The sequence below is a fragment of the Setaria viridis genome, chromosome 1, assembly GCF_005286985.2.
Source record: "Setaria viridis chromosome 1, Setaria_viridis_v4.0, whole genome shotgun sequence".
Lineage (NCBI taxonomy): Eukaryota > Viridiplantae > Streptophyta > Magnoliopsida > Poales > Poaceae > Setaria > Setaria viridis.
The window spans coordinates 5,489,702-5,516,827 of NC_048263.2; the positions used below are offsets into that span (position 1 = coordinate 5,489,702).

At 44.5% G+C, this 27,126-nt stretch overlaps 2 protein-coding genes and 1 long non-coding RNA gene across 3 annotated transcripts; all 3 read left to right on the forward strand.

The window, feature by feature from the left end:
- The first annotated feature begins 4,174 nt into the window (after positions 1–4,174).
- LOC117844705 (uncharacterized) lies at positions 4,175–4,932 on the forward strand. Its single transcript, XR_004637914.2, has 2 exons — positions 4,175–4,304; positions 4,384–4,932. It is a non-coding gene; the product is annotated as an uncharacterized lncRNA (long non-coding RNA).
- Positions 4,933–10,244: 5,312 nt separating this feature from the next.
- On the forward strand, positions 10,245–17,093 carry LOC117837615 (probable sucrose-phosphate synthase 2). Its single transcript, XM_034717339.2, has 13 exons — positions 10,245–10,464; positions 10,563–10,652; positions 11,767–11,975; positions 12,359–12,422; positions 12,933–13,631; positions 13,777–13,884; positions 14,034–14,165; positions 14,284–14,460; positions 14,712–14,765; positions 14,865–14,927; positions 15,025–15,729; positions 15,852–15,979; positions 16,603–17,093. The coding sequence occupies exons 1-13, from the start codon at positions 10,276–10,278 to the stop codon at positions 16,877–16,879; spliced, it is 2,895 nt and encodes a 964-aa protein (XP_034573230.1). The 5' UTR covers positions 10,245–10,275; the 3' UTR covers positions 16,880–17,093.
- Positions 17,094–18,865: 1,772 nt separating this feature from the next.
- LOC117837624 (uncharacterized) lies at positions 18,866–22,570 on the forward strand. The gene is made up of 5 exons (XM_034717351.2): positions 18,866–19,380; positions 20,887–21,043; positions 21,518–21,738; positions 21,828–22,001; positions 22,089–22,570. The coding sequence occupies exons 1-5, from the start codon at positions 19,192–19,194 to the stop codon at positions 22,173–22,175; spliced, it is 828 nt and encodes a 275-aa protein (XP_034573242.1). The 5' UTR covers positions 18,866–19,191; the 3' UTR covers positions 22,176–22,570.
- The last annotated feature ends 4,556 nt before the right edge of the window (positions 22,571–27,126 follow it).

Genomic DNA, 27,126 nt, shown 5'->3' on the forward strand with positions numbered 1-27,126 from the left:
GATGGTGCAATTAATTTTATAATTAGTCTAGATTTAATACTCCTAAATTTTAGCCTCCTCCTTCCAAACCCCCATGAGGAGGGCCGCCGAATAGGCGATGCAGCGCAATAGCGGCGCTAGGCATCGAGATTCGAGAAGCGCACAAACCCAATGCCGTGTCAAGAATGTGGTTAAGAAGCACAAAAGTGAAATGTTGAATGAAGCATTGCGGTACCGTGGAGCCGCAGCAGGAGAAAAACGATACGAACCCGACGTATTCTTGATGTGTAGAAGAAGACATGTGAAAAAACGAAACCTTTGATGGTACTATGAATCGACATATTCTTGGTTGTCGCATTAGAACCGCACCTCGCAGTCCAACGTTCCAAATACAAAATCACAATTCAGCAAAAATCCGAATAGGCTCGTGTGAATGATCTTTTAAAGAATCTCCTTCGCCGCCGTTGACAGCTAGTAGCTCGTGATCTCACTGCACGCCAGCTCCATTAAAACGGGCATTAAAGAAAAAGACGCTGACGTACCAAAAGGGCAAAAGCCGGTTGTATCGGGGGGTGGCGGGTGGCGTGCCGCCGCTCACCTCTTCCGATCCTTTTTCCCGGGCGAACGTACGTACGCGGCACAAACAGCCATGGTCATCCTGTCTGTCTGCCTCGCTCCCCCAACAACTCCCTAACGACGTAGCCACGTAGACACGTAGGGTTATGATGGCGCGGCGTCTCCACAGCGTCCCCGAATCGACGAGCTGGGTGAGGCAGCCCCCTGTTCCAGCCTCGCCGGACTTACCGTGCGCCCGGGCGGCTCGCTGCCGGCCGCCGGCGGCGTCGGCTATGCTCTTCCAGCTCCTGCCACACGAGGCAACGCCGCTGCATCCTGATATAAGAGTGTTTGATTCAAATTACGAATTAATTAAATTTAATAGATTCGTCTTGCGAATTAACATTTATTTATACAATTATTTTTTAATTAACTTATATTTAATACTCTAAATATTTAATGTGACAGGGACTAAACTTTAATCCTAAAACCAAACACCCTTAAACAAACAAGCACGTGACGTAGTAATGAAACGGTGGTGAGATAGCAATCGCCCAGGCCAAGCGTCAATTCGTTACGTAACATTGAAATCATAACATTGAAATCAAAGAGAAAGGAAGCGAAATTAGGAGCGGAGATTATTGCACTGATATATCCTTAGATCCGATCTGTTTCGGATTATATAATCTAGATTAAGGGTTATGGGTACTATGGTAAAAAAATATTTTAGGATCGTCATGGGATCACAAATAATCTCAAATAAATAAGTAGATTATTTCAAATTATTTGTGATTCCAAGATTATCTTTTACCCTATTACCCTTTGATCACAATCCAACTTATATAATCTAGGAGGAAACAAACATGACTTAAGGCAGCATCACTTCTGCGAGTTGTCCAGTTTGTTCCAATACGCGGCTCACATGGGTCTGTTTGAAACAGAAAATAAAAGTACCAACTAAAGATACTAGGCAAGTACATTGGTGTCGTCTAATAGGCGGTCTCATGCATTGACACGTAATCTTGAGACGATTTAACAGGCAACCTGTACAGTGGGTTGTCCTATAAGTTGTCTGGTAGTGGTATGTAATTCCTTAATTTGTGCATAAGAAAAATAAAATATTATGAGTTGCATGGTAACAATAACTCGTACAATGGTTGTTAAGTTGTCTCGTAGTCCTACAATTTAGCTCATGAGGTGGTTGTTTCGCGAAGCACCTCTTTCTCTCTCCTCGCTCTCTCTCCTCCACATCATCAAAAATTCTACGTGGTACTGCATGAGACGACCTATGAGACCGCTGACGTGTAGCAATGTACTTGCCCTTAGTTGGAACTTGGAAGTTACTAATTACTTTACTTTGTACCGGTGCTGCTAGCTTTACCTACCTTTTGGTGTTCATGTCATGTTTCATGTTTGGAACTTGGAGTACCAGTTTCCCCATCATGGGAGTTTCCGTATTAGGCACTACTTGTGCTAAGACGCTTTTCTCTTTGTGCTTCACAAGCATCGTGTTAGTTTCAGTTCTTGAAAAAGGAATAAGTATTTTTTTTATATTTCTTTTGAAAGGTGATGCTCTCATCCTTCGATGGAGAGAAGTCCAGATCCAAATCTTCAGCATTTTTAGTTAAAACTCCAGTGTGCTTGCTTTTTTACAGAAAATCTAAAGGAAGGGTATTCTCTTCCGCCCTAAGCATATAATTTAAAGGATAAACATTTATTTGCATGACGAAGATTCATGATGCATATATGCTCTAAAAAAGTTCCTAATGCACGAGTCCATTTTTACTTCAGAACGTTTGTCGTCCGATGACTCCAGTCCGACTGCAATCCCAGCAAGGCAGTGGGTCCTGCAAGCATACTTTGTAAAATCAAAAACTCAGTTGTACATGCTGGTCGGACGTGAAGCGATTTTCAAATCAAATGGTTTAACACTGTCTTCTTTTCTTGAAAAAAAAAAAGTTACTCCCTATGTCCCAAATTATAAGTCGTTTTGGCTTTCTAGATTCATAGCTTTTGCTATGCATCTAGACATAACATATATCTATGCATAGCAAATTTTATGAATCTAGAAAAGCCAAAACAATCTATAATATGAGACGGAAGGAGTAATATGTATATCATCTCCACGTCAGGTTGGTAGGTTGGAGTCTCTTGAGGTGTGTTTGGTTTGGGGGTCGAATTGGGTTGAAACGGGTTCGACCCCCATCGACCCGTGTTTGGTTGGAAATGTAGTGGGTTAGGTTCGACCCTCATAGGGAATATACCCCATAGATGCGGTTGGAATGGTCCATCCAAAATAAGTGGACCACCCCGACCCACATCAACACCGTCTGTCTCCGTTCTCCCGTGGGGCAGCGGTAGTAGGCGGGGCAGGGGTGGGGGCGGCCTCCAGTCGTGTGGCGGCGTGCGACCGAGACAGTGACGCGAGGCAGAGGACCGCGCTGGGGAGAAGGGAGAAGGGAGGGGTGGCTAGCGCCGGGGAGAAGGGAGGGGTGGCCGATGCTGGGAGGGGCAGCTGGCGTCGGGGAGAAGGGAGCGGAGGGGCAGCCGGCGCCGGGAGCTCCGCCGCCAGCCTGAGAGCTGCCGGTATGGCCCGAGAGCTGCTCCGGCTGGGAGAAGGTGGGGTAAAAGAAAAAAAGAAAATGTTAGGTGGATGACACGTGAGATCTAATGGATGACACATGGGTCCACCAATAAATGTGGCTAACGGTGTTAAAATGGTATCCATCCCAACTTTCTCAACCCCTCCAATAAAAAAATTAGATCCAACCCATCACTCTCATCCAAACACGAGGTAGGTCAAATCTAATCTAGAAAAGTGGGTCGGCTCCCACACAACTCACGTCGTTCCAAAACCAAACACAATGCTTGGTATTTACAAGTTGTGCATCAGACTGCACGGCACGCCGAGCTCTGCACGTGTAAAATTAGTTCTCGACAGAGGAGATTCGTCAGCACTGGATCATGCCCTGTTCACCTTATTGGGAAAGAAAACCTGATGTGATATCGACACTTTGTGGTTCATATGAAAGATCATTGTCGGGCATCCTATAGCTACCTGCCAGCTCCAGTTTAGTTCCACGGTTTAAAGTTTAGTTCCTATCGTATCGAATGTTTAAATACTAATTATAAGTATTAAACATAAACTAATTACAAAACTAATTGCACAAATGGAGGTTAATTCGCAAGATAAATCTATTAAGCCTAATTAATCCATAATTAGCAAATATTTGTTGTAGCATCACATTGTCAAATCATGGATTAATCAGGCTTAATAGATTCGTCTCGCGAATTAGCCTCCATCTGTGTAATTAGTTTTATAATTAGCTCATATTTTTTATTCTAATTAGCATCCGAAGATTCGATACGACAATAATTAAATGTTAGCCCTTTATCGTCACTGGAACACGAGAGATAGATCAATTTCCCCATGATTCTGGAAAAACAAATCTCGTAATCCAAATGTGAAGCCGTGAAGGTGACATGATCTTGTAAATGAATTCATGACAGTACCAAATGAACAAAACCACTCCGTACATGACAACCCACGCACAAGAATCTTTGCTGGAACCACCAATCTGTCACCAAGCAACTTCCATTGAACACTTTAATTTCGTTGTCACTGTCACGCCCGTGTAAGTCCATTTTTTCTTTAGCAAGAAAGGGAATCGGTAATGATTCAATCCGGCCATCCGAGGGCAGTGAAAATATCGGACGTATCCCATACAAAAAAATATAGATGCATCTCCACCAGTCGTTTGATCTTCCAGGTATTCTTATCCTTCACTCTCTCTCCTATAATCATTCTTTCCTCGATTCCCTTGCTCATCCAGCTCGTCCATGACATAGATGATGGTGAGGCTGCAGTGGTCGCACCCCACAGATTCCTTAGCAGTGCGTCTTTGGAGGCTAGAGCTCCTGTTGCGTGCCCACCGCTGACCTATGCAAGCTCCTCATGTTCGCACCCGGAGAGATTTGAAGCCATGATTGCCGAACGCTGAGCTGCGGCCGCCATGCCGCTCCCTCCAGTGCCAGTAGCCGAGCCGCATGCTTACCCCTACTCCCGTGCCTGCCGAGCAGGTCAAGGGGAAGGGAAATTATTACTCCACGAGAGCTTTCGATCTGCTGTGCTCTAGGAGGAAGAAGACTCCATGCTGAGAGGCATCGAAATTTTGTGATGTTGCTGTTGGTATTTTGAGATGTTAGGAGTTTTGGTTGAGGTTGAACTAGATGATTTTTTATGTTGCAAGATTAATTTTGAAATGTCCAGTTCTATTCGATTTTCTGATGTATTGTGTGATTTGAGATGTTAGCATCAATGTTTGCTAATGTTGTAGAAATCAAATTGAAATGTTACAACCTTTTTACTTATATCGGAATAAATTGGAATAAGTGATATGTTGCATTGGCCTTTTCTTAATGTTGCAGAAGGTCTGACGTGTTTTAGTAGATTTTTTTTTTGCAAAGTTGAGATTCCAAAAAATAGGGGAGGATATGTTGTGTGAAACATCTCTATTTGTTGCGGTGGGAATTTGATTTTTTAGGATTGTATGGTAGTGATTATTTTGAATGTTACAAAAACTAAGTTTCAATGTTGTAGATGTTATTTCCGTATGTTGCAACCGACCGTCCGATGGGAACTCTCTCAGTGGACATCCGGGTGTCAACGCCGAAAAGGAATTACTCGACAGAATATCAGAGACCTTCAAAGGCGATTTCGCAACAAACCCATCAACTTCATTTTTTATGCTGCGAAATGTAAGTACTAAGCACACTGCAAGCCTGAAAGAATCAGCTAACAGCACACCTGAACTGGCCACGTTTTAATTTTTTTTTCCTTCTCCTGTCACAACTGAGTGGGCTTCTCTTTTGCCCTATATATTCTGACCTTGCCAAAGAACATATTCCAACATTAAAAGGTACATATTCCTACTAGATGAACCTTTTTTAAAATGCGCAAATTCCATCCGCATGGGTGGGTAGCTTGCATGGAACGCTACCAAAGAACACAGTATCTTTGTTTGGACCATCATCAATAACAAGAACACTGAATATCCGTGTTTCCCAATCATACATGACACATGACAGATAGTTTTCATTTCTGCCAAATTTCAAAGTGAATGAGAAATACTTTTTTTTCAAGAGAGGAGAAAATTGGTTTGCGAAAAAACGCCATTGCCATACAACGTGGATAAGAGGCCAGGAGACGAACCAGTTTCAGATCACAAAGTTCATTCAGGCCACAATAATTCTGGAATGACATCCTATATCCTAGCTACAATATGGTACTAGCAGGAATGCACGAATGCAATCATATATGTAAGGCAAAATGGGAAGAAGAAAAAAAGAGAACAAAATCGAGTATCTGCACGCATATATCCTACATGCGTGTGATCCTCTGGATGGAGCTTATCGTTTTCAGACTCCAATGTGTTATCTGGCTCTGATACAGATAGATGCTTCGTTCATGCTTTACACAGTCTCCATGCTGCTATTGGTGTTCTTATCTCTTTCAGGAATTCAGGCCATTGCAGGACACAAGTTCCTATGGTTATGGCTTACGGATGGCGATGAGGCGTGGCTGCTGTGCGGTGTAGATACAATTCGCCCATGGAATGGTGGACCACTGTCTGGTGGTGCCGCAGTATTGTTGTTACGTTTGTTGTTCTCTGGCAGCATAGTTTTCATGTGTGCATAGGGTTCTACTCGCGTTATTACATAACAGGAGAGATATGCAGTAGCTCAATTGGTGGCAGACGTTGCTCGTCTAGGTTGAGTCGTCCTGTTCGACTCGATCTTCCAAACAAGAGTCCTCCTCAACCTGAATTTGGAGGCTTTTTAGATAAAATAAGACTAAACCAAAGCTGGCCTTGACCAACTCAATAAGAAATAGTTTGTAGAAGTAGCAGTTCAGAGTGTCTGAGTGTGCTTGTGTTCTGGAACTTCAATCAGGTTCAACCGTTCCAACTTCGAAGAATTAGGTTCAAACTTGGCTGCTGTTCTGGAAAGTAACAAGGGCATGCAAATAATTCCTGTCGATCTTGGGCTAGTTCACCGTCCGTGTCAAAGTCTGCTTACTGCTAAAGAAACATGGGCTTATATAGGCAGACAAAGCGATCGTTATTGGATTACATCAGCTGATACTTGGTTTAGAAGCAAACGCACCTGACCTAAGCAGACGAACATGAATTACACAATTACATGCAACAGTAGAAATGTACTCTTGGAGTCCTGCACGTTTTAGCCTTTGCACGCGCAACCGTCACTTTCAGTTGTCACATGGAGAAAAATATTGAACACCAATTCAGCCGCCAGAAACGTGCTGATGAAGGCTCAGCAAAAGTTGGCAGACAAACTTCTCTGTTCTTTTCAGTTTTCATTGACGTACTGATTCATGACACTTTCAAAGTAGTGAAATTACATATACTAAAACTTGACAGAGTTTCTCTCTTAAAAATAAAAGAAAACCTTGACAGAGTTCAGGATAGCCAACGGCACTCCTGTCTTGACCTCCTATTTGCTGCAATATTCACACGTGGTCAGAAAACGTAAGGGCCACGCGTGTTAATTCTAAGTAACAACCATTGGCGTTAGCTAGATACCATGCGAAACAAAGTTGAACAAGAAATTCAAAGTGGCGGCTGAATTCATTCTGGCATTTTTAGATGCTACTCCCTCCGTCCCAAATTAAAATTCGTGTTGGCTTTTCTAGATGCATATATAGATATATACTGTCCCAAATTAAAATTCGTGTTGGCTTTTCTAGATGCATATATAGATATATACTGTGTCTAGGTGCGTAATAAAAAATATGTAACTAGAAAAGTCAAAATAAATAGTAATTTGGGACGCAGAGAGTAGTACTTTATTCAGAAGAGCAATGACGCCCTTTTATAATTTTCAAGCGAATTTGTCCTCGCACCATGTCAGTATCATGGTCCAAGAATATGCTTCCCATTTGTTAGGTACTGATCGATCTAAGGTTTACCATTTGGTTGAGCTGAAATGTTCTGATGAGTCATCGCTGATGATGAAATCGATTTTGACCAAGAACCTTCAAACACCTACACATACTCCTAGATCAACCATCTTTGTTCTCATTTTATTTTTGAAAGAGCTGCCTTTATTTTGTGATGAAGAATCAACGAAGGGATAAGATTGCCAAGCTAACATCACAAGATGAATAGATTCTCCACACCCCTCTCGTGCATCAAACGATGTGATCCATTCATCGTTTAGCAATGAGATAAATAGTACTTGTGTGTGTGTATAAATCCAAATCTTTTCCTTAACCTCATCAGGAACACACCAGCCTTATGCAATCCGGGTAAGATTTGGCACGTCCTCGTCAGACGCATAGATCTGTTTGCTTTATAATGGGGGTGCCTTTCACTTTTTTTGAGTAGTTGGCACTTGGGAATAGTTCCAGGGATGATGATCCTGACGTGAGCAAATTAAGAGTAGACACGATCCCCACTTGGTTCAGGGGTTACGGACCTCGCCGAGGCTTATCTGGAGAAGCAAACACTTGTCAAGTTGTCGATGAACTGATGATCAATGTCACAAAAAGGAAGCATTTACAAAGACACAACAACAGCAATGATCGATGAACAAACTTCCTGAATTTCAGTTAGAATATGGACAAAACACACTGATTTTTTCGCGCGTAATCTTGCTCTCTAAAAAAACCATTCCCTGCTCTTCTTATCAGAAATATCATGCTTGCAATCACCAATTACTTAGATTACTGATCATGCAAAACCTCTTTAATCATATTTCTAATCAGAAATATAATGAGCAATTACCCACTGACGTCATCATTGCCGACAAATAAAAAATGCGTCTGGAAACCAACGACTTCCTTAGCCTGCCAGCGAAGTTGACGAAGAGGAGGAGAGAAAAAAAAACAAAGGCACTCACTGACGGCTGTGGCGAATCCAGTTGGCTGTACTAGGGCTCGTATTCGCTGGATGAGCCTGTACTATGGCTCGTATTTGCTGGATCGTGTGCGTGGCAGCCTGGATGCGACTGTACTTCGTACCAATCTCTAAATAATGCATTTATTTTGTTGTAGAAGTTTCATTTATTTTCTTGTTGTTATTCGGATCTGAAAATTTAAAAATATTTGGGTTAATCGTCATTGGCCCCAGGAGACCTAGAAAAGTCATTTGATGATTTGATGAAGAGGGCGGGCCTTGGAAGTATACGTACTCCATCCAGAAGCCCACCGGGCCGCATGCTCTCTAGGTACGCGGCGGTGTTCGTGGGGCAATTTCGCTTGTTTAGTTTTGATTAAATTCTCTCTTTTCTAACTGTAGTTTGGTTCCTTCAGTCCCACTCTTCCGCGAACTAAAATAGACTAAAGTTCGTAAATAAAGTTCACATATACTATTGAACAAAGATACTTTTATCCTTCTTCTCTACCCTCCTGGTACCCCTGCGCCTACTACTGCTGGAACTCCAACTACCGCTGGTTTAAGCTTCTACCCACTGTCCGCCGCCCCTAATCTCCATCTCTAGCACCGGTGGAGCACCGTCCAGGCGTGCCTAACCTATCCCGCCACATGCGAACTCCCGTGCGGTGCAGGCAAGATCCTTTGTGCGCCGGCGAGCAACAGAGCGAGCGGAGGATTGGCCCGAATGGAGGAGCCTCGAATCGGCGACGAGACGGAGGCTCGTCGATTCGGCCGCAAGGTGAGCTCAAGGGGGCGGCGTCGCGTTGATTTGGACGCTGGGGAGGCTCAACGGGGCGGCAACACATTGATTTGACCGTCGAAGGACCCCGAGAGGGCGGCGACAGTCCTTCTCGTCGCCTCTCCCCCATGGTGGGTGAGCACTGTCGCACGTTGAAGCTCCGCCGCCTAGCTGCGGGGCAAGCGAGCTCCGACGGTGCAGCCGCGATGCGGCTGAGTGCCGCCGCGTAGGTGAGGGGAAGGAGCAGCGGTGGGCACGCATAGGTAGGCAGCAACAGCAAGGGGAGGGGAGCAACAGTGGGTAGGCGCGGGTGGAGGAGCGGCAGCCGGACGCGGGAGGCGAGCGGGAGGGCGGCGGCGGGTGGAAGGAGGCCGGGTGGGAGGGAGGTGGCGGGCAGGAGGGAGCTGGGTAGGAGGGTGGGCAATAAATGACGGGTAGGGTTGTCCCCAATATCCTTTAATCTAGTTCAGTCCAGTTTTGTGGACTAGAGGATTAAAGGATTTAGTCCAAACTTTAGTCCACCTGTTTAGGTGTTTAGTGACTAAAAAGTGCAAATTTTAATCAAAAGACTTTAGTCCATGAAACCAAACGTCCCTAAGAGTCTTGGGGTCCAGATAACCTGATCTTGAGTGTGTACGAAAATAGTAACCCCTCCTACATCTTTTGTCGGCAATGATGGAAAATTGAGCATAAGAGAAACCCAAAACCAAATCAAAGATGAAAACTGCATATATTAATTCAAACTTTTTTATTCAAGATTAAACTTAATCTGAAATCGACTAACCCAATTGAATTAAACAAGCATTTATGTCACCATGCCACCTTACCATTTTCTTGTTGGCTACTCACCCCATTGTGAGGACACCTTTCCTTTTTTTTTGCAATATAACAATTCCAACGCTTTTTTTATATATATCTTTTTTTTAACTAGGCTAGCTTATTTCTCCTCACCTCCTCCTCTCCTTTTCTCCCTCCCTCCGCCTAGCCTTCTCCACTCTCCCATTCCGTCCCCCCGATCTCGCCGGGATCTCCTCGCCGGCGGCGGCGATGGCGGGCAACGACAACTGGATCAACAGCTACCTCGACGCCATCCTGGACGCCGGAAAGGCGGCCATCGGCGGCGACCGGCCCTCCCTCCTCCTCCGCGAGCGCGGCCATTTCTCCCCCGCGCGCTACTTCGTCGAGGAGGTCATCACCGGGTACGACGAGACCGACCTCTACAAGACATGGCTGCGCGTACGTCCGTCGCCGATGCGCCCACCGCAATTCCGACTCCTCTCTCCCGTTGCTGCTGCTCTGATTCCATCACCGATCTGGGCGTGCCGTGTCTGCAGGCGAACGCGATGAGGAGCCCGCAGGAGAGGAACACGCGGCTCGAGAACATGACGTGGAGGATCTGGAACCTCGCCAGGAAGAAGAAGGAGGTGAGCTCGGTTCTTTCGCCGGTTGCTTTTCTCTCCTTGGACCGTGCTAGTTCAAAGTATCGTTCGGCGTTGGATGGAGTTCGTGGCGACCATTCTACCGAGAGGTTGGTGATTAGCTCGAGCGAGTTGGATAGACGAGTGCTTTTTTTCCCTAGTTATTGCCAGAAGGGATCCCTTGCCAGAAATTGCACAGATGTTGCTAGGTGACGTTTGGACGCAACTCGATCAGTTAAGATGAGATGCATAAAAACAGAACACTATATTGACTTGGGAGAGTTTGCTTTCAGACGTCATTGCCTTCTGATACAGCTTTGATGTTACAGCTTGCCCACTTCTAATAAATCCCAAGTTTGTCAGCTCCTCCTCCTATGTTTCTAATCGTTGTTAGTTTGTAAATGCCTTTCCTTGTCTAGCAGCTAAAGCAATTGTGACAGATGCTGGGAACAAGGGAATTTCATGAATGTCCACTGCCCACTAGCTAAGTATCTGAGTCAATTGGCCATTCTGACTCGGCCTATAACATTCGGGCATCCTTTCGTATATTCCAAAGCTCTCCCTGGACCCTGGCTATTATTGTGTTCTCATAACACATCACATTCCATTTTGACTATAGTTCCCTGTCGCATTGTTAAGCACTTTACAGTATTCTTAGGGCATGTCTCGATTGACAGACAGACCAATCTGGTACCACCTGAACCTACATCTGACCTTGATCGATCTGGTCTATCACAAAGTGATCCTTCCTAGGCTTCCCTGCGAGGGGTCTTCATTGATTCGCTGATTCCTCAAAAATCATCAGATGACCCCATCTTCCGCGGCTTGGTTTCATGACGGATGAACTGAGCCTGTACGGGACGGTACCACAATCCAAACAGACCATTAGTCTACCTCTGATTTACCACTTGGCCTGCCGTTTTACATTTATACCTCTTTTGTAACTATGACTATGTAGTACCCAATGCTGTGTTAATTGTACCACATAAGTTTTTTTATATCAAAGAGCGCAGAGGTCCTGATGTTCTATTCCTGCTTCCATGAGAGGCCAAATATTAGAGTTTTGTCTATTCTTCTCTTTCTAAAATTGTCCTCTATTTATACATATTTGGATATGCAGTTTGAGAAGGAAGAAGCCTGTCGTATGTTGAAACGCCAGCCAGAAACCGAGAAAACACGAGCTGATGCTACTGCAGATATGTCTGAAGATCTGTTTGAAGGAGAAAAGGGAGAAGATGCTGGTGATCCATCTGTTGCGTATGGTGACAGCACAACAGGGAGCTCACCTAAGACAAGTTCAATTGACAAGCTATACATAGTATTGATCAGGTATAGATGATACTCCTTTAAAAGAAATGTTTCCACCTCTATTTTGGTGATTTAATAAACATATGCGCACTAAGAGTAAGAGGTTATGGTCCTTTTTGATGGATAAACAATCAGGTTCTTCCAAATCTTTTTCCGTAGGGAGCAAGGAAGAAATGATTTCTTCTATTCTTTTAGTATTTGGAGGGGCACTGATTTCTTTGTTCTGACAAATGCGTAAATCTTATGGCGTTTCCCTACTGTCAGTGTTAGTGGAAAGCCAAATGAATCGCTCACGACTCTAGTGGCATATGGGCAGCTAGCCGGTTTTACAGTGGCTAATATGCAATTTGGAACTCATCACTGGCATATAGCCTTTGTTAATCAATCTGCACTTTATACTGCAGTCTACATGGTCTTGTCCGTGGTGAGAATATGGAGCTTGGCCGGGATTCAGATACAGGTGGCCAGGTAACTTTGCTGCACTCAGCTAATAAGATAACAACTTTTATTGACATGTACAAGTGCACATCATGATCTATTATATTGCGCACACTTCCAATATTTGACAACTCAAGTTTGACTTGATGATTATTTCTTAAAAAATTACAAAGATTCCTATTTCTTCACAACTCAAATTTTACTGAAGAATGTATCTTAATGGGAGTTTAAGTAGGTTCTATATTTTGCAAGGAAAAAAAAAAACTTCTACTCCTATATGATACTCAGCGGTTGTCATCTAATTATAATTGGATACTTTTCCTCCTGTATTGGAATTTCTATTATTTTGCTCTATCACTCAAAAACATTTAGATTTTGTGTCATTGATTTTAGTATTTGATCGGTCACACTTGTTTTCTCCATTACAAATGAACATACCTAGAAAAGACACAGCACATTCACATTTATATTTTGTCATCTGATATTTCCCACCTATGTAAAGGTTAGATGAGTAAACAATATATTTCAACATTTTTGTAGGTCAAATATGTGGTCGAACTTGCTAAAGCATTGAGTTCATCTCCTGGAGTTTACCGGGTTGATCTGCTAACAAGACAAATCTTAGCACCAAATTTTGATCGCAGTTATGGTGAACCAGTGGAATTGTTGGTTTCAACAAGTGGTAAAAATTCTAAACAAGAAAGAGGAGAGAATAGTGGTGCATATATAATACGGATACCGTTTGGTCCAAAAGACAAGTATCTAGCTAAAGAACAGCTATGGCCTTTCATTCAAGAATTTGTTGATGGTGCACTCAGCCATATTGTGAAGATGTCAAAGGCCATAGGTGAAGAAATTGGCTTCCGACATCCAGTATGGCCTGCTGTGATTCATGGGCATTATGCCAGTGCAGGAATTGCTGCTGCTCTACTTTCTGGAGCACTTAACCTTCCTATGGCGTTCACGGGACATTTTCTTGGGAAAGATAAATTGGAAGGGCTTCTCAAACAAGGGCGAAAAACAAGGGAACAAATAAATATGACATACAAAATAATGTGCCGAATTGAGGCAGAGGAGCTATCTCTTGATGCGTCTGAGATCGTCATTGCAAGCACCAGGCAAGAGATAGAAGAGCAGTGGAACTTGTATGATGGTTTTGAGGTTATACTTGCAAGAAAGCTTCGAGCAAGAGTAAAACGTGGTGCTAATTGTTATGGCCGTTTTATGCCTCGTATGGTTGTAAGTACACATTCTACTATCCTCCTGCTGTAACTTTGAACGTTGCAAGTATATTCTTTCCAGGCAATTAGCACAAGATGTAATTGCACCAATTGTCTATTGTGGCTTTGATTTTTCTCTTATTTTCTCTTCATGGCTGTTGCAGATAATTCCTCCTGGAGTTGAATTTGGCCACATCATTCATGATTTTGATATGGATAGTGAAGAAGAGAATCCATGCCCAGCATCTGAGGATCCACCTATTTGGTCTCAGGTCACTGCGTTTTCTACAGCACACTTTGCACACTAAGTCATTAATTAAGCATTTATTCAATTGTTAACGTAGATGATTTATTTTGACCTGTCAAACCTGCATTTCAAATTTTAAACACTGACTATACATATGTGTACAACTGGTGGCAGATAATGCGCTTCTTTACAAATCCCAGGAAGCCTATGATTCTAGCTGTTGCTCGCCCTTATCCTGAGAAGAATATTACAACACTTGTAAAGGCATTTGGTGAATGTCGGCCACTAAGGGAGCTTGCAAATCTTGTAAGATTGATATTACTTGTCCTGATATTCTTTTTTTTTTGTTACAGGACCTTAACCACAACCCTTAGGATGTTGAATGATCTTATCTTTTGTGCTTATTTCTGGTTTTGTATTGCAGACATTGATAATGGGTAATCGTGAAGCTATTTCTAAGATGCACAATATGAGTGCTGCTGTGCTGACATCAGTGCTTACATTGATTGATGAATATGACTTGTATGGTCAAGTGGCATACCCCAAGCATCATAAGCACTCAGAAGTTCCCGACATTTATCGTTTAGCTGCAAGAACAAAGGTACACTCTTTTCCTTTGGTATGGAACATATCATTTGAGGTTCTTGTTTTGTACTTGTTTATCTGGTTCTAGCACAGAAAGTCATACATTTGAGATATATAAAAAAATCAAGTAAAAAAGGAAGAATGGATTCTTGATTTTGTGAACTAGAAGCCATGGTTTATTTAATAGCAGCTGAACTTGTTACATCCTTAGGAGTTGTGTTCCTTTACTATACACTTGGATGCTGATCGTACGCTATCTTTCTGCAGGGAGCTTTCGTAAATGTAGCTTACTTTGAACAATTTGGGGTTACTCTGATAGAGGTCAGAACTCTTGAGATTCCAATTTACTATTTGCTGCTATTACCGTACTATATTGTCTCTGTATCCTAGTTACAACCAATTTGTTGTATCCATGAGCAGGCTGCTATGAATGGTTTGCCTATAATCGCAACAAAAAATGGAGCCCCTGTTGAAATTAATCAGGTGTGTTTTCCTTCCGTTAGTCCTTTGGTACACGTACTTTGTTTTTGAAAAATATGTTACATTTCTACATTGGTTTTTCTTGTTGATGCTAATGCAGGTCCTGAACAACGGTCTCCTTGTTGATCCACATGATCAGAATGCCATTGCAGATGCCCTCTACAAACTTCTTTCTGACAAACAACTTTGGTCAAGGTGCAGAGAGAATGGACTGAAAAATATTCACCAATTCTCATGGCCTGAGCACTGCAAGAATTACCTGTCAAGGATCTTAACTCTTGGCCCGAGGTCTCCTGCTATCGGTGACACAGAGGAGCAGAGTAATACACCTATTTCAGGAAGGAAGCATATCATTGTTATTTCTGTAGACTCTGTTAGCAAGGAAGATCTAGTTAAGATAATCAGAAATGCTATTGAGGTCATACGGACACAAAACATGTCGGATTCAACTGGTTTTGTGCTGTCAACTTCACTCACAATATCAGAGATATATTCATTGCTAGTACCTGCAGGCATGCTTCCCACTGATTTTGATGCTTTCATCTGTAATAGTGGGAGCAACATTTATTATCCTTCATACTCTGGTGAAACGCCAAACAATTCCAAGATTACATTTGCATTAGATCAAAATCACCAGTCACATATCGAGTATCGTTGGGGAGGAGAAGGCCTAAGGAAGTATCTAGTGAAGTGGGCCACTTCAGTGGTAGAAAGAAAGGGGAGAACAGAGAGGCAAATTATTTTTGAAGATCCAGAACACTCTTCAACCTATTGTCTTGCATTTAGAGTGGTTAATCCCAATCATGTAAGCCTTTAATTTCCCAGCCATATGTTACTTTCTTGAAACTCCGTGTGCACATCCCTTCATTTAAGTATTTACCACCATTTTCCTTGCATGACCTTTGACATGACTATTTTCTTATGTAGCTCCCTCCTTTGAAGGAGTTGAGGAAGTTGATGAGAATCCAATCTCTCCGTTGCAATGCATTGTATAACCACAGTGCTACAAGATTATCTGTAGTCCCTATTCACGCATCACGTTCTCAGGCTCTAAGGTTTGGCATTTTTATTTATTTTTATTATTTATTTATTTGTCATCCCTTCAGTTACCAGCTTATATCTTTAAGGTATTGTATCTGCATTTTAGATTTCCTACTAATTTTATTAAAAATTTTACGAACGTGTGTTCGTACAAGCAAAACATTAAGGGCTCGTCTGGATGGACTGGATAGGTAGGAATTCAGGATGTAGTTCAAATATGATCAAAATTCGAAGGATTTGGTCACAATCCCCTAGCCAAAGAAGTCTGAGATGTTGTAACCTCATACTCCATTAGTTACTATTGTGTTCAGATGACCCGACTGCAGTTCATTTTGTTATAAATCCCCTCAAGTTTTAGTATAAGATTGTGCCTTCCCTTTGCATGCTTTCGCTTTGAATAGATATTTAACATTCAGTAGGATTCTTTCACGAGTTGATGGAAGCTCTATTATTGTCTCAAAGCAAAGTTGTCTTTTCTATTATTATTTTTTTTGAAGCAAAAGCAAAGTTCTCATGAATAGTACCAATATGCCCTAAAGTTTGCTGAATAGAGAGCTTTGTGCGTAACTTCAATAAGCTCTTAGTCTGCACATGTGTATCATATTGTTACCACCGATGACATTTTTTTTTCCATTAGGTACTTGTGTTTACGTTGGGGGATAGAGGTACCCAATGTGGCAGTCCTCGTCGGCGAAAGTGGCGATTCAGATTACGAGGAGCTGCTGGGTGGTCTCCACAGGACCGTCATCCTGAAGGGCGAATTCAACATCCCTGTAAACAGGATCCACACCGTCAGGAGATACCCCTTGCAGGATGTCGTCGCGCTCGACAGCTCAAATATCATCGGCGTCGAGGGCTACACGACCGATGACCTGAGGTTCGCCCTGCAGCAGATGGGTATACTGACGCAATGACACCATTCCGAGCTTCTGTTCCCATACCACATGAACGAGAAAACCAAAGGAGACACCGTTTCCATGCTTGATGGAAATGCGATTTTGTTTGTAGGCTGTAGTAGAGGTGTTTGTGTCACTGTGTGCGGTGGTGGTGGTCTATTCTTGAGCTGTGAATAACTGCCCTCTGTTTGTACTGTTCCCAAATTTTGAAGTGAGTACGTGCGTTACAACATATTGATAATGAAAAAAAAACAAATGCAAAAGAAAGGAATGGTTGGGAACGGCAATGTTCCAAGGCACGCGGTTGCTGAGCCTGGAAAATGGACTCCTCTCTCCATCATTTGTCTGGATAAGGGGTGTTTGGTTTCATGGACTAAAGTTTAGTTCGTGTCACATCGAATATTCGAATGCTAATTATAAAACTAATTATAAAATTAATTACACAAATGGAGGTTAATTTACGAGATGAATCTATTAAGCCTAATTAATTTATCATTAGCAAATGGTTACTGTAGCATCACATTGTCAAATCATGGACTAATTAAATTTTATAGATTCGTCTCATAAATTAATCTCCATCTGTGCAATTGGTTTTGTAATTAGTCTATATTTAATACTCATAATTAGTATCTAAACATTCGATGTGACAAGAATTTTAGGAGCTCCTAGATAACCAAACCACCCTTAGTTTGTTTTACCTTCTGAACATGCATTACCTGGGCGGCAATGCCCCTTCCATTTTCTCTTGAGAGTTGTGATGGCTTGTGTAGCCCAGTATCATGTCGTTTTGATTATTTCCCTTTTCTTCTTAGTAGTGTAATCTCTATTCTTGCGATCAGCTTGAAACTGAAGGTGTAGATGTTGTAAGCACTTGGCTCTATACGGTTGGTTGCAGAGGTCGAAAACTGTTTCTTTTTCATGAGAAAGTATCATGTCGCTGTATGCTCCATGCATGCTCCGACCCACACGCGCGCCCGCAGCTGGAGCGTGCTGTTCCAACGGCACAAAATCGCTGGATGACGAGGCACGTATATGCTCTGGCACGCTGCCGACCCCGTGGAGCGGAGCAACGATCCATCGGAACAGCACGAATTTGTTCCCCCGGACACGTGAGCGGGCAAGCTAAAAAAAGTGGAAAGGGTGGAGAGGCCGTGGTCGGCGATGGAGAGCCAGCCACCTGGTCGACCAACGGATAACGCCGGGGGGACGAGGAGAAAAGGGAAGAAGAATACGAGGGCGAAGGATTCTTTGCGACGGAGGTGGACATGTGCACGATACCAACTCCGATCCCCCCACCGGGCATCGAAGTCACGGTAAAGTTTCTTCCAGGCGAGGAGAAACGAAGGTTGAGAAGCGTGAGCTAGGATGTCTCTTCGAAGATGGAACTAACAAGGTATGCATAGCCCAGCAGCTGACGGACAGGATCCAAGTAAGCCCATGTGACCCAGCCACCCAGGTAGTATACTAGTATCACATTTTGCTTGGACTGGTATCACTTTTTGCAGCAATAAAATTATTTGCCATAGGTTAGGTTATGCTTAAGTTTTAAAAATGACTATACTACAATTCAAGATGTCCGGCATTATGCTTAAGTTTTTTTCAGCTCTATTTCTACCATCCAATCATTGAAACATACTTTCACCATTTCAAATTGTACTAGATACATATTTTTTCTGCGTATCTAGACATAATGTATATCTAGATACATGTTGGAAGCTACGAACCTACAAAAGTTAAAACTATTTATAATTTAGAATAGATGGAGTACTAAAGTACTGAGCAACACGCTGAATTATATTGTTAAAAACTCTAGAAATCTTAATCACAATGCAGAAAATCTGGATTGAATTATTACTAACATCTAGTGCCCTCGCGTAGACATTCCACTCCAGCTCCAGCATGCAGCAGCCAAAAGCCCAAAAAGAAGCAACAACACCGCCTGTGAAAAGAAAACACACATAACCAGAGCCGCGAATATCGCAACGCCCATAAAAATGTGACGTGCCACACAAACCTTCAAGCCCAGCGTCGCCAACCATCAAACCCAACCCAACCAAACCAAGCAACGCAATTCCCCCATCCCCGAACCAGCGCCGCCGCCTCCTCTCTCCGCCACCGCCACCGTCCGGACACCCCCCGCGCGCGCCTCCTCGGAACCCCGCACCCCAAGCTCTCCATCCCGCCGTGGATCACCGTGTGAGGAGGGGCGCACCGGCCGGGCCCCGGCGGGCCAGATGGTGTCCGGCGCCGGCGGGGGCGAGTAGCGCGATCGGCGGCGGCGGCGGCGGCGAACGGATCGGCGGCGCGGCGAGGCGGCGGCGGGGGCCACCATGTCTGCGGTAGTGTGCGGCAAGAGGTCCTCCTCCATCTTCGGCGACGAGCTTATACCTTCCCCTTCCTCCCCTCCGTCCCCTCCCCATCACCATCATCCCTCCAAGCGGGCTCGCTGCTCCCCGGCTCGCCGGAGGGAGGCGCTGCTCCACCACCTACTCCCCCTCTTCCCGGACATGGATCCCCAGGTTCGTCTACGTGCTTTGTTTATCTATAATTAGCAAAATTCGGTGAGAAATGGCGCTTGGATGCGGAAAGGTGGCTCATTTGGTTCTAACCGAATTTTCTATTTCATGGGTAGCGCGTTTTAGAATCTAGATCTTGCTACTGCGTATCAGATAAGGCTGCTCCAGCTAGGTGGATCTAGATGGTATCGATTTTGGTGTGAGCACTTGGATGCGAAAAATACACATTCTTATGGTAGTAGATTCATGATTTTGCAATTTTTTTAAGCTATAGTGTCTGGTGGAACAGGACTCTCTTTGTTCTAAAGTTTTGGTTTTTATTGCATAACTTGTTGTGCAGTGTTTTTACTAAGTGAAGTTAGGTTGAGGCATTTAGATGATTGGCATATCTGTTTTCAAGCAAAAAATGGAGCTAAAACATTTGATGCATTTCTGTTCATTTTTTTTTACACAATGCTTATGAATTAAACAAAGAATTGTACTTGGGTGTTCATCAAGCAGAGAAAATATGAATACTGACATGTGAAATTCCCAGTTTGAGGACATAGTAGTTTATAATCGCCCAAATGGTTCCCAGTTGAGGACATAGTAGTTTATAATCGCTCAAATGGCAAGATTATCTCAACTTTCATCTAGTTTTTGTGCCTTGTTTGGAATACCCACCAAAAAGTTTGATGTTCTGATGCCTGACCATTTCTCAGAATCTTAAAAAGTTATCTGTTTATGAGCTGTCCAGTTTTGAAGTTCGTGTTTATTTGAAGCTCGTATTGGGTTTGCAAGTTCAGGAAGTTTTTTTCATGGTAGTGTGTCACCTTTCCTTCTTGCACTTGGCAGTGCCCTATGTGATGTTATTTATTTTGTGGAATTACAATTCTCATTTCATTATTTATTGAAAATGGTGCTTTCACTCATATGAATTCAATGGAACCAATGTTTTAAATAGCGGCTGATTGCCGCCACGACAGTGTTACACTAAATAGCAGTCTGTAGCGACGCTATAACGACTGAGCATAGCTCTCTGCTAAATTCTATAGCCCGCTATTTAAAACACTGAATCGAACTAGATATTTATATCAATTCTGTTTGAGATGTATTGGACTATTGTAAATATGTAGATGATACTGATAGGTCCAATGTACATTTGACAATCACCCACGTATTTTGATATAGTAAGCTTTTGGAAAAACCTGTACCCATTTGTGCTAGCTAACAACTAACAACATTTATATTGGTCTATGTCATGTGTCCCACACATGTAAGATTTTCTTATATCGCCATGGTATTCACATATATTTTGTGACATGTATCCTTTGTTTGGAATATATGTTTCTGGTTATGTGGTTGTTATCTGCAGCTGGGCACTTCGTTTGAATATTACCATTTTTTTAGAGATTGGCAATGATATGATTGTATTCTTGATTATAGCTTGTCTTGGTAGTGAATAAATCAAGTATATGATGTTGATTTTCATTTGGGTTACACTGATACTGATTTCTAAAATGATGCCAGTTGCTCGAAAGAGCTCTTGAGGCATCTGGAGATGATTTAGATTCTGCAATAAAAAGTTTGACTGAGCTGCGCTTGGAGTCAGCTGAGGCTATCCTATCCGCTACTGTTGGTGCATCAGAGAATGGTCTATCGGCAGCTCTTAAGTTGTCAGCTGAAGGTATCTTGATTGGATTTCATTACAAGGCAGTTGCATGAAATAATTTGTAGCATATATTAGTCGTGCATTCACATGTTTGATTACTGGTAAGAACTTTGTTAGATTAATGTTTGCTACAGTTAAAAATCCACTTGCTTGGTGTGCCTAAATTTTTGGGCAATGCCATCAAGGAGGCATCTTTTGTTGTCTTTCCAACATTGCAGCATATGCCTATTTCCTGTTGATCCAGATTTCCCACTTTGTATTATCAGTGTTTATTTGAGGTAGCAGCGAATGCCTGTACTTTGTATTGGCTAAAGCTAACTATCAGGTGTGCCAACCGTCTTAGTTCGCCTTCTATCTTTTCTTTTTCTTGGGTATTACTTAGGCTTCTATTTGTTCTAGGATATGTACATTCAGAAATCACTTGATTTTGCTACATCTTCATAAATCATTTCCTTTGATGCTAACTTTATGATTCTCAATCTTGGACAGGCACTGTCAGTAATGGCCGTGTAGTTACTGAGCATCCCCCTGCAATTGATATTAATAAGACAAATAATCATAGCTCCGAATGGGTTGAGCTATTTGTCAGAGAGATGATGAGCTCCTCCGACATAGATGATGCACGAGCTCGTGCCTCCAGGGCTTTGGAAGCATTTGAAAAATCCATCATGGATCGAGTTGGGCCTGAAGCAGTGCAGAATTTGCACAGGGTACTATAGCATGCATCACTAGGCATTTTGATCTGTTGGACCTGTGCTTGCTGGGAAGCCTAAGTGGTTATGTTTTTACTTGTCCATAGGAAAATGTGATGCTGAAGGAGCAACTAGCAATAATACTGCGCGAAAATGCTGTTCTGAAGCGCGGTGTTGCGATACAGCATGAGCGCCAAAAAGAGTTTGATGCAAGGACTCAGGAGGTTGACAGCCTGAAACAGTTGGTGCTGCAGTACCAGGAGCAGCTAAAAACTCTCGAGGTACTCCACGCTCATCACCTGTTGCAATTTTGACCCTTTCACATTTTACTGTAAAAATGTTAATCTGGGAATCGTGGTTCATTGCAGATAAATAACTATGCGCTTAGAGTGCATCTGAAGCAAGCTCAGCAGAACAATTCTATGCCTGGACGTTTTCCCCCTGATGTCTTCTAATAAATGTTGTGCTTATGTACCTCTCATAATAAACACCATGATGTATTTAAAGTGAGGGAGAGGGATTCACGTATCGCTACTGTGATATAGTGACTCAGGACCTTTAGGCCGAGAGCTCAAATGTTGCATATACCAGCAAATCACCCAATCATCAGGCTTACGCAGCTACGAAGCATCGACATAAGGTCCGGAACTCCTGTTTACTTGGAGGTTGAACTGGTATGTGACATTACTGTCTGCTTGGCGGTGCACCCTGGTGCTTACTGTCTGCTTGTGACATTATGGGTTGCGTCATTGCGTGGGTTGGAATTGTAAGAACTGATGCATTGTAATATGGAACGCAGAAGAATCAAGCGATGTACTGGTTATATTGACAGAGAGAGGATGTTTTACCAGCTAGAACTGTTCATGTTCAAGAGACTTCTGCAATCTGAATCCAGTTTACCAGCTACCGAACCCGTACGTCCATCTGGACGAATGAATAGCTCCACCAGTATGTTCCCAGGTAGCGGTCGTCACCACGTCGACCAAGACTGAGCTCTCTGCCGTTCCCTTGGACGAAACGAAACAAAACGCTGCGCTCGGCGCGGCGGAGCCAGCTGCCAGGATCCGCGGGCCGCGCGCCGACACGGCCACAGCGTGATCCCTGCGGTCGCGCTGGACGAGATCACCGGCCACCTGCACGGCGCCCGCCGGCGACTTCCTCCGCTGCGGTCCGGGGTAAGAAGATACACGTGGCCCCTGACGTCGGTAGCGCCCGTGTCCGCGCCATCGATCGCGCCTATTCGAAGTCAAGAGGTACTCTGCTCGTGTGCCGGCCTCGAAGCACACCGCGGTGACCTCGCGGCGGCCGGTTACGCTGTCCTGCGGTGCCGCGCCGGCGCCGCTGCCGGCCTCTCCAGGTCAACGACTCTTCCCTTCCAGGCTCATCTATCTCCGACGGCAGCATAGACATTGAAAGCATCCATCTGAGCGACAGAGCGAGTAGTTCCATTCCACCAGCGCACGCTGCACCTCGCGGTCGCGGTGTCCATACTGGCATCCCGGCACCTGAACGCGGTGCCGTGACGGCGCCCTCATCTCGTCGATGAAGCGGAGCGACAGCGTTCTTCTCGGCTTCTCGCCGGCGGTCCGGAACGGGAACACGTCTCACACGGTCACATCGTCTTGGGCCCAGGAGAGCTGGCGGTGGCGTGCCAGTCGTCAATGGCGCCGGCCGGCCTCAACCAGGGGTCCACCCTGGGCCTATCCAGGACGTTGGATAGGATTTATACGGCCGAGGTCGACGCGGATAACTACACGCACCCAAGGCCCTTTTCGTCTTCCTCTTGCGTTCTCGCCGGCCGGCTCGCCGCCCTCGCCGTGGCGTCAAACCGAGCCGCCGCGACGGCTTCCACCACCTCGATGGAGGGAGTCGACGGAAACTTCTCCCTGGGAAGCTGGAACACGTTTCGAACCATCTCGATCTCGCAGGAGAGCTAGCGGTGGAGTCCTCGGCGGCGTGGTCGTCGCCACTGGTGGCGGGCAGTCGGACCCCTGGGCCTATATCGGACGTTGGATCGGGCTTGGGCGGTCGAGATCGGCGCGGACGCTGCAAGGTACCGAGGCGCCGAGGCCCTCTCCGCCGGTCTCCGCCTTCGCCGCGCGACGCATCCCAAGGGTTCCCCTCCACGACGTGCGCTGCGGCGGCACCGCCCAAGATGGCAGCGCCGGCAAGAATCGCCGCCCATCTATGGCAGAGCCAGCAGGGAGCGTCGTCTACTCTGTGCCGGCGGCCGCGCCGTGGGCATTGGCGCAATCGAACCGCTCCGAGGTTTGTAGAAGCTGGGCATGGAGATCGTGGTCTTGCCGTTGCCGCACCAGTCCGTATCACGCCCAGCAGCTCCAGCGCTGCATTAAGAGTGCCCAGCTCAGACCCCGCCAATGGCTGCATGGCGTACCCTCGCCATCGGCGTCTTCCACGATGACCCCCGCAACCGGCTGTCGTCATCAAACCGCTGACTGCAGGTGCCACCTGGGCATCTTGTTCGATGCGCTTACCGCCCCTCCCCCCCACCTCTGAATGGCCAGGCAAATGCAAGGAATCATCGTCCTCCCTAACCACGGAGGTGGCCTGCTTTTTGGGCGAGCACCCGAAGTGGACCGTGAGGAAGGAGGTTTTATGTGGATCCTGCCTCGGTGCGTCCACGACGTACGCTGGAACTAGAATTGTGTGCAACTACGCGATCGCCAACATTGCTCTATCTGTGTCTTTCGATTGCCTATATCGATCATAATATCAAAGACGTGGTGATCTGAAGAACGTACTACAGTAAGTAGTAGATAAAGAAGTGCAGAAAGGTGAAGAACGTTCAAACTGAAGCAAGTTTTTGCCCTAATGTGATTAAGGGCCACTTTGGCAGGGCTTCCTTACCGGCTTCACCACTGGCTTCCGGGGAAGCCCTACCAAAGGAGCAGAAAAAAACAGCTTCGTCCAGGGAGCACCGCAAAATGCGGTGACTGAAGCCGATCGATGGAGCGGGAGCCCAAAAAAGGCCCTCCCCACGGCTCCTTCTCCGTCCCCGCATCTACCAAGACCAAACTGCTCTTCAAGTTGGCAAAAATCTCACCTGAAACTGTCATCCGTCGCTGCCCAGCGTCCATGCCTCCAACGCGGCTGTAGATGCCCGGACCGGCGGCTCCTCGTCGACCAGTGCTGGTGCGAGCGCGCCGCCCGCCTTTGCCGCGTGGCCCAGCATCTCCTCGTCGGCCGCTAGATGCAGTTTGGGCGTGAGGCAATGGAGCAGCGTGGTAGGGCCCGCAGCACGGTAAAGGACATAGCAGCGCGAAGTGATGGAGTTGGATCGAGCAATGGGCGACGAGGAGGAGAGTGACAGGAGGAAAAGGAGATGAGGAAGAATCTGGAAGGAAAGAGGTGGATCAGATAACGAAGCAAAGGGTGCGTAAAAAAAGGAAAAAAAATATAATGAGTGTCATTTGCTACTTATGGGAAGCCACTAATTATTGTTAATCTACAATTCCATTCATATTTTTTTCCATTTATATGAAATCACATTATAACATAGGATAAATAAAATTACATATATAACCAAGTCACACAACCAAGGGCATATAGGACATTTGACCTTTTACCTCCATTATAAGAAAACATGAGAAGCTATTTTGCCAAACACTTTACAAAAATGGCTTCAGCTCCACCAGAGAAGCTGCTCAAGAGCCACAATCGGAGCTGTTTCAGCCGCAACCATAGCCTTGCCAAACGAGCCCTAACTGATTACAATGAAAGCATAAGTTACAGCAATTTGTTATCAATTAGGAGCACGCTGATTTCGTGTGATTTTTGCAAAGATTTTACAGCAAAGATTTCGGTATACGAATTTGTTTTCGTGTTTGAATACATCGATCAGGTTCTAGCAGCAAATGTGAAGAGCAAAGTGCTAAGTGCTAACTCAATTCGAACTTCCTGCATTACATGTACGGTCTATGCTTATGCATTGGGAATCCCAATTTGAGAGTGTGTTGCTCGCGATGATAACCATTGACCAGTGAATGTGTTTTGATTTGGTCTGTGCATTATGTACTGTGTTGCTTGTTCTTCATTGCAATGGCATAAAAGGGTTATCATTCATCTCTTCTCTCCTATTGGGGTAATATTGTCTTTTCCATGTTCACTTAACAGTCATTTGACTGTACCGTGACAGCAATGGCACATGAGGAATGAAGTTAAATTTTTAGTGGCACTGAAAGGATGGATTAAATTTTGATGAGTCAAATTTCCAATGCCATACATGGAATTTTCTCATCAAAGTAGTACATGGCAAAGCGCTTCTCATTCAAGCAACAGGTCTAGTGCCCCTAGCAGCCAGTCATGCCGGCCCGGCAGTGGTGCTCCTTGCCATTTGCCTTTCGCACTGCTGCTACTTGCTAAATTCCATCGCAAAATCACAGCATTTGTTGATCTCCAGAGCTGAGATTAAAGAGATCATAATCAAGACCGCATGAGAAATAGGAGGGGAGTGACGTGTGCACACAGTTGGATGCGGGGGCAAATGGGAAATTAGGGAGATCCAAGAGGAAGCAATGGTGTAAAGCTCAGACCGCAGATCTGTTTCAAGGGTTGACGAGGACAGGTTCCACGGGTTGAACCGTAACCCGGTACAACCAATGGATAACAACTAATATGAAATAATAGGTTAACACAGAACCTTTGATTGACTGCCAGATTAAAAATGAATGAAATTCTCACCCGTTGAAATTGAGGTGGCCCTAATACCCATTAATCTGAGGACCTACATCTAGGACCAACTCACTCTGGAGTCGATTAGCCCTTTTAATTTCTAGTTACTTAGTGCAACGGTCCTTTCGATGGCAGAGCCGCCTTCTCACTTCCAGGTGGCACAACCTACCAACAAATGAAGCTGACTTAAGGAGGGCAGAGCCAACCTACGATGAAGTTCAGACCCTTGTGATCCCGGGTGACAGAACCAACCTTCGATGGATCACAACTTATGCACTAAGTACTTAGAAACTATATGGCCCAACCGGGAGACTAACAGTTGTAAGAAATAGAACTTTATTACAACACAACAATACTACACAAGAGTGTACAACACCATCTCTTTAGTGGCTAGCCTAGCACTCACCCTTTACTTCTACCATACTCCACTCATCTACCATGCTCATGGTTGAATGGCATGGCAAGGAAGGGGACCTCTATTTATAGGCCAAGAAAGTTCATAGGATGATGACATGTGTTCCCTTCTAGAGTTTTCACTAGACAAATATCTATGTTCTACACTATTCTAATTTCTTCATGGCAACAACATCTAGCACCTTCATGGAAAATATCATGGATCATGAGTTGTGGGGAAGGCTCTATAAGTTTGTATTGCTTTCCTTCAATACTCCCCCTCAATGCAAACTTCTCTCCAGAATTGTCATGCAGATCATG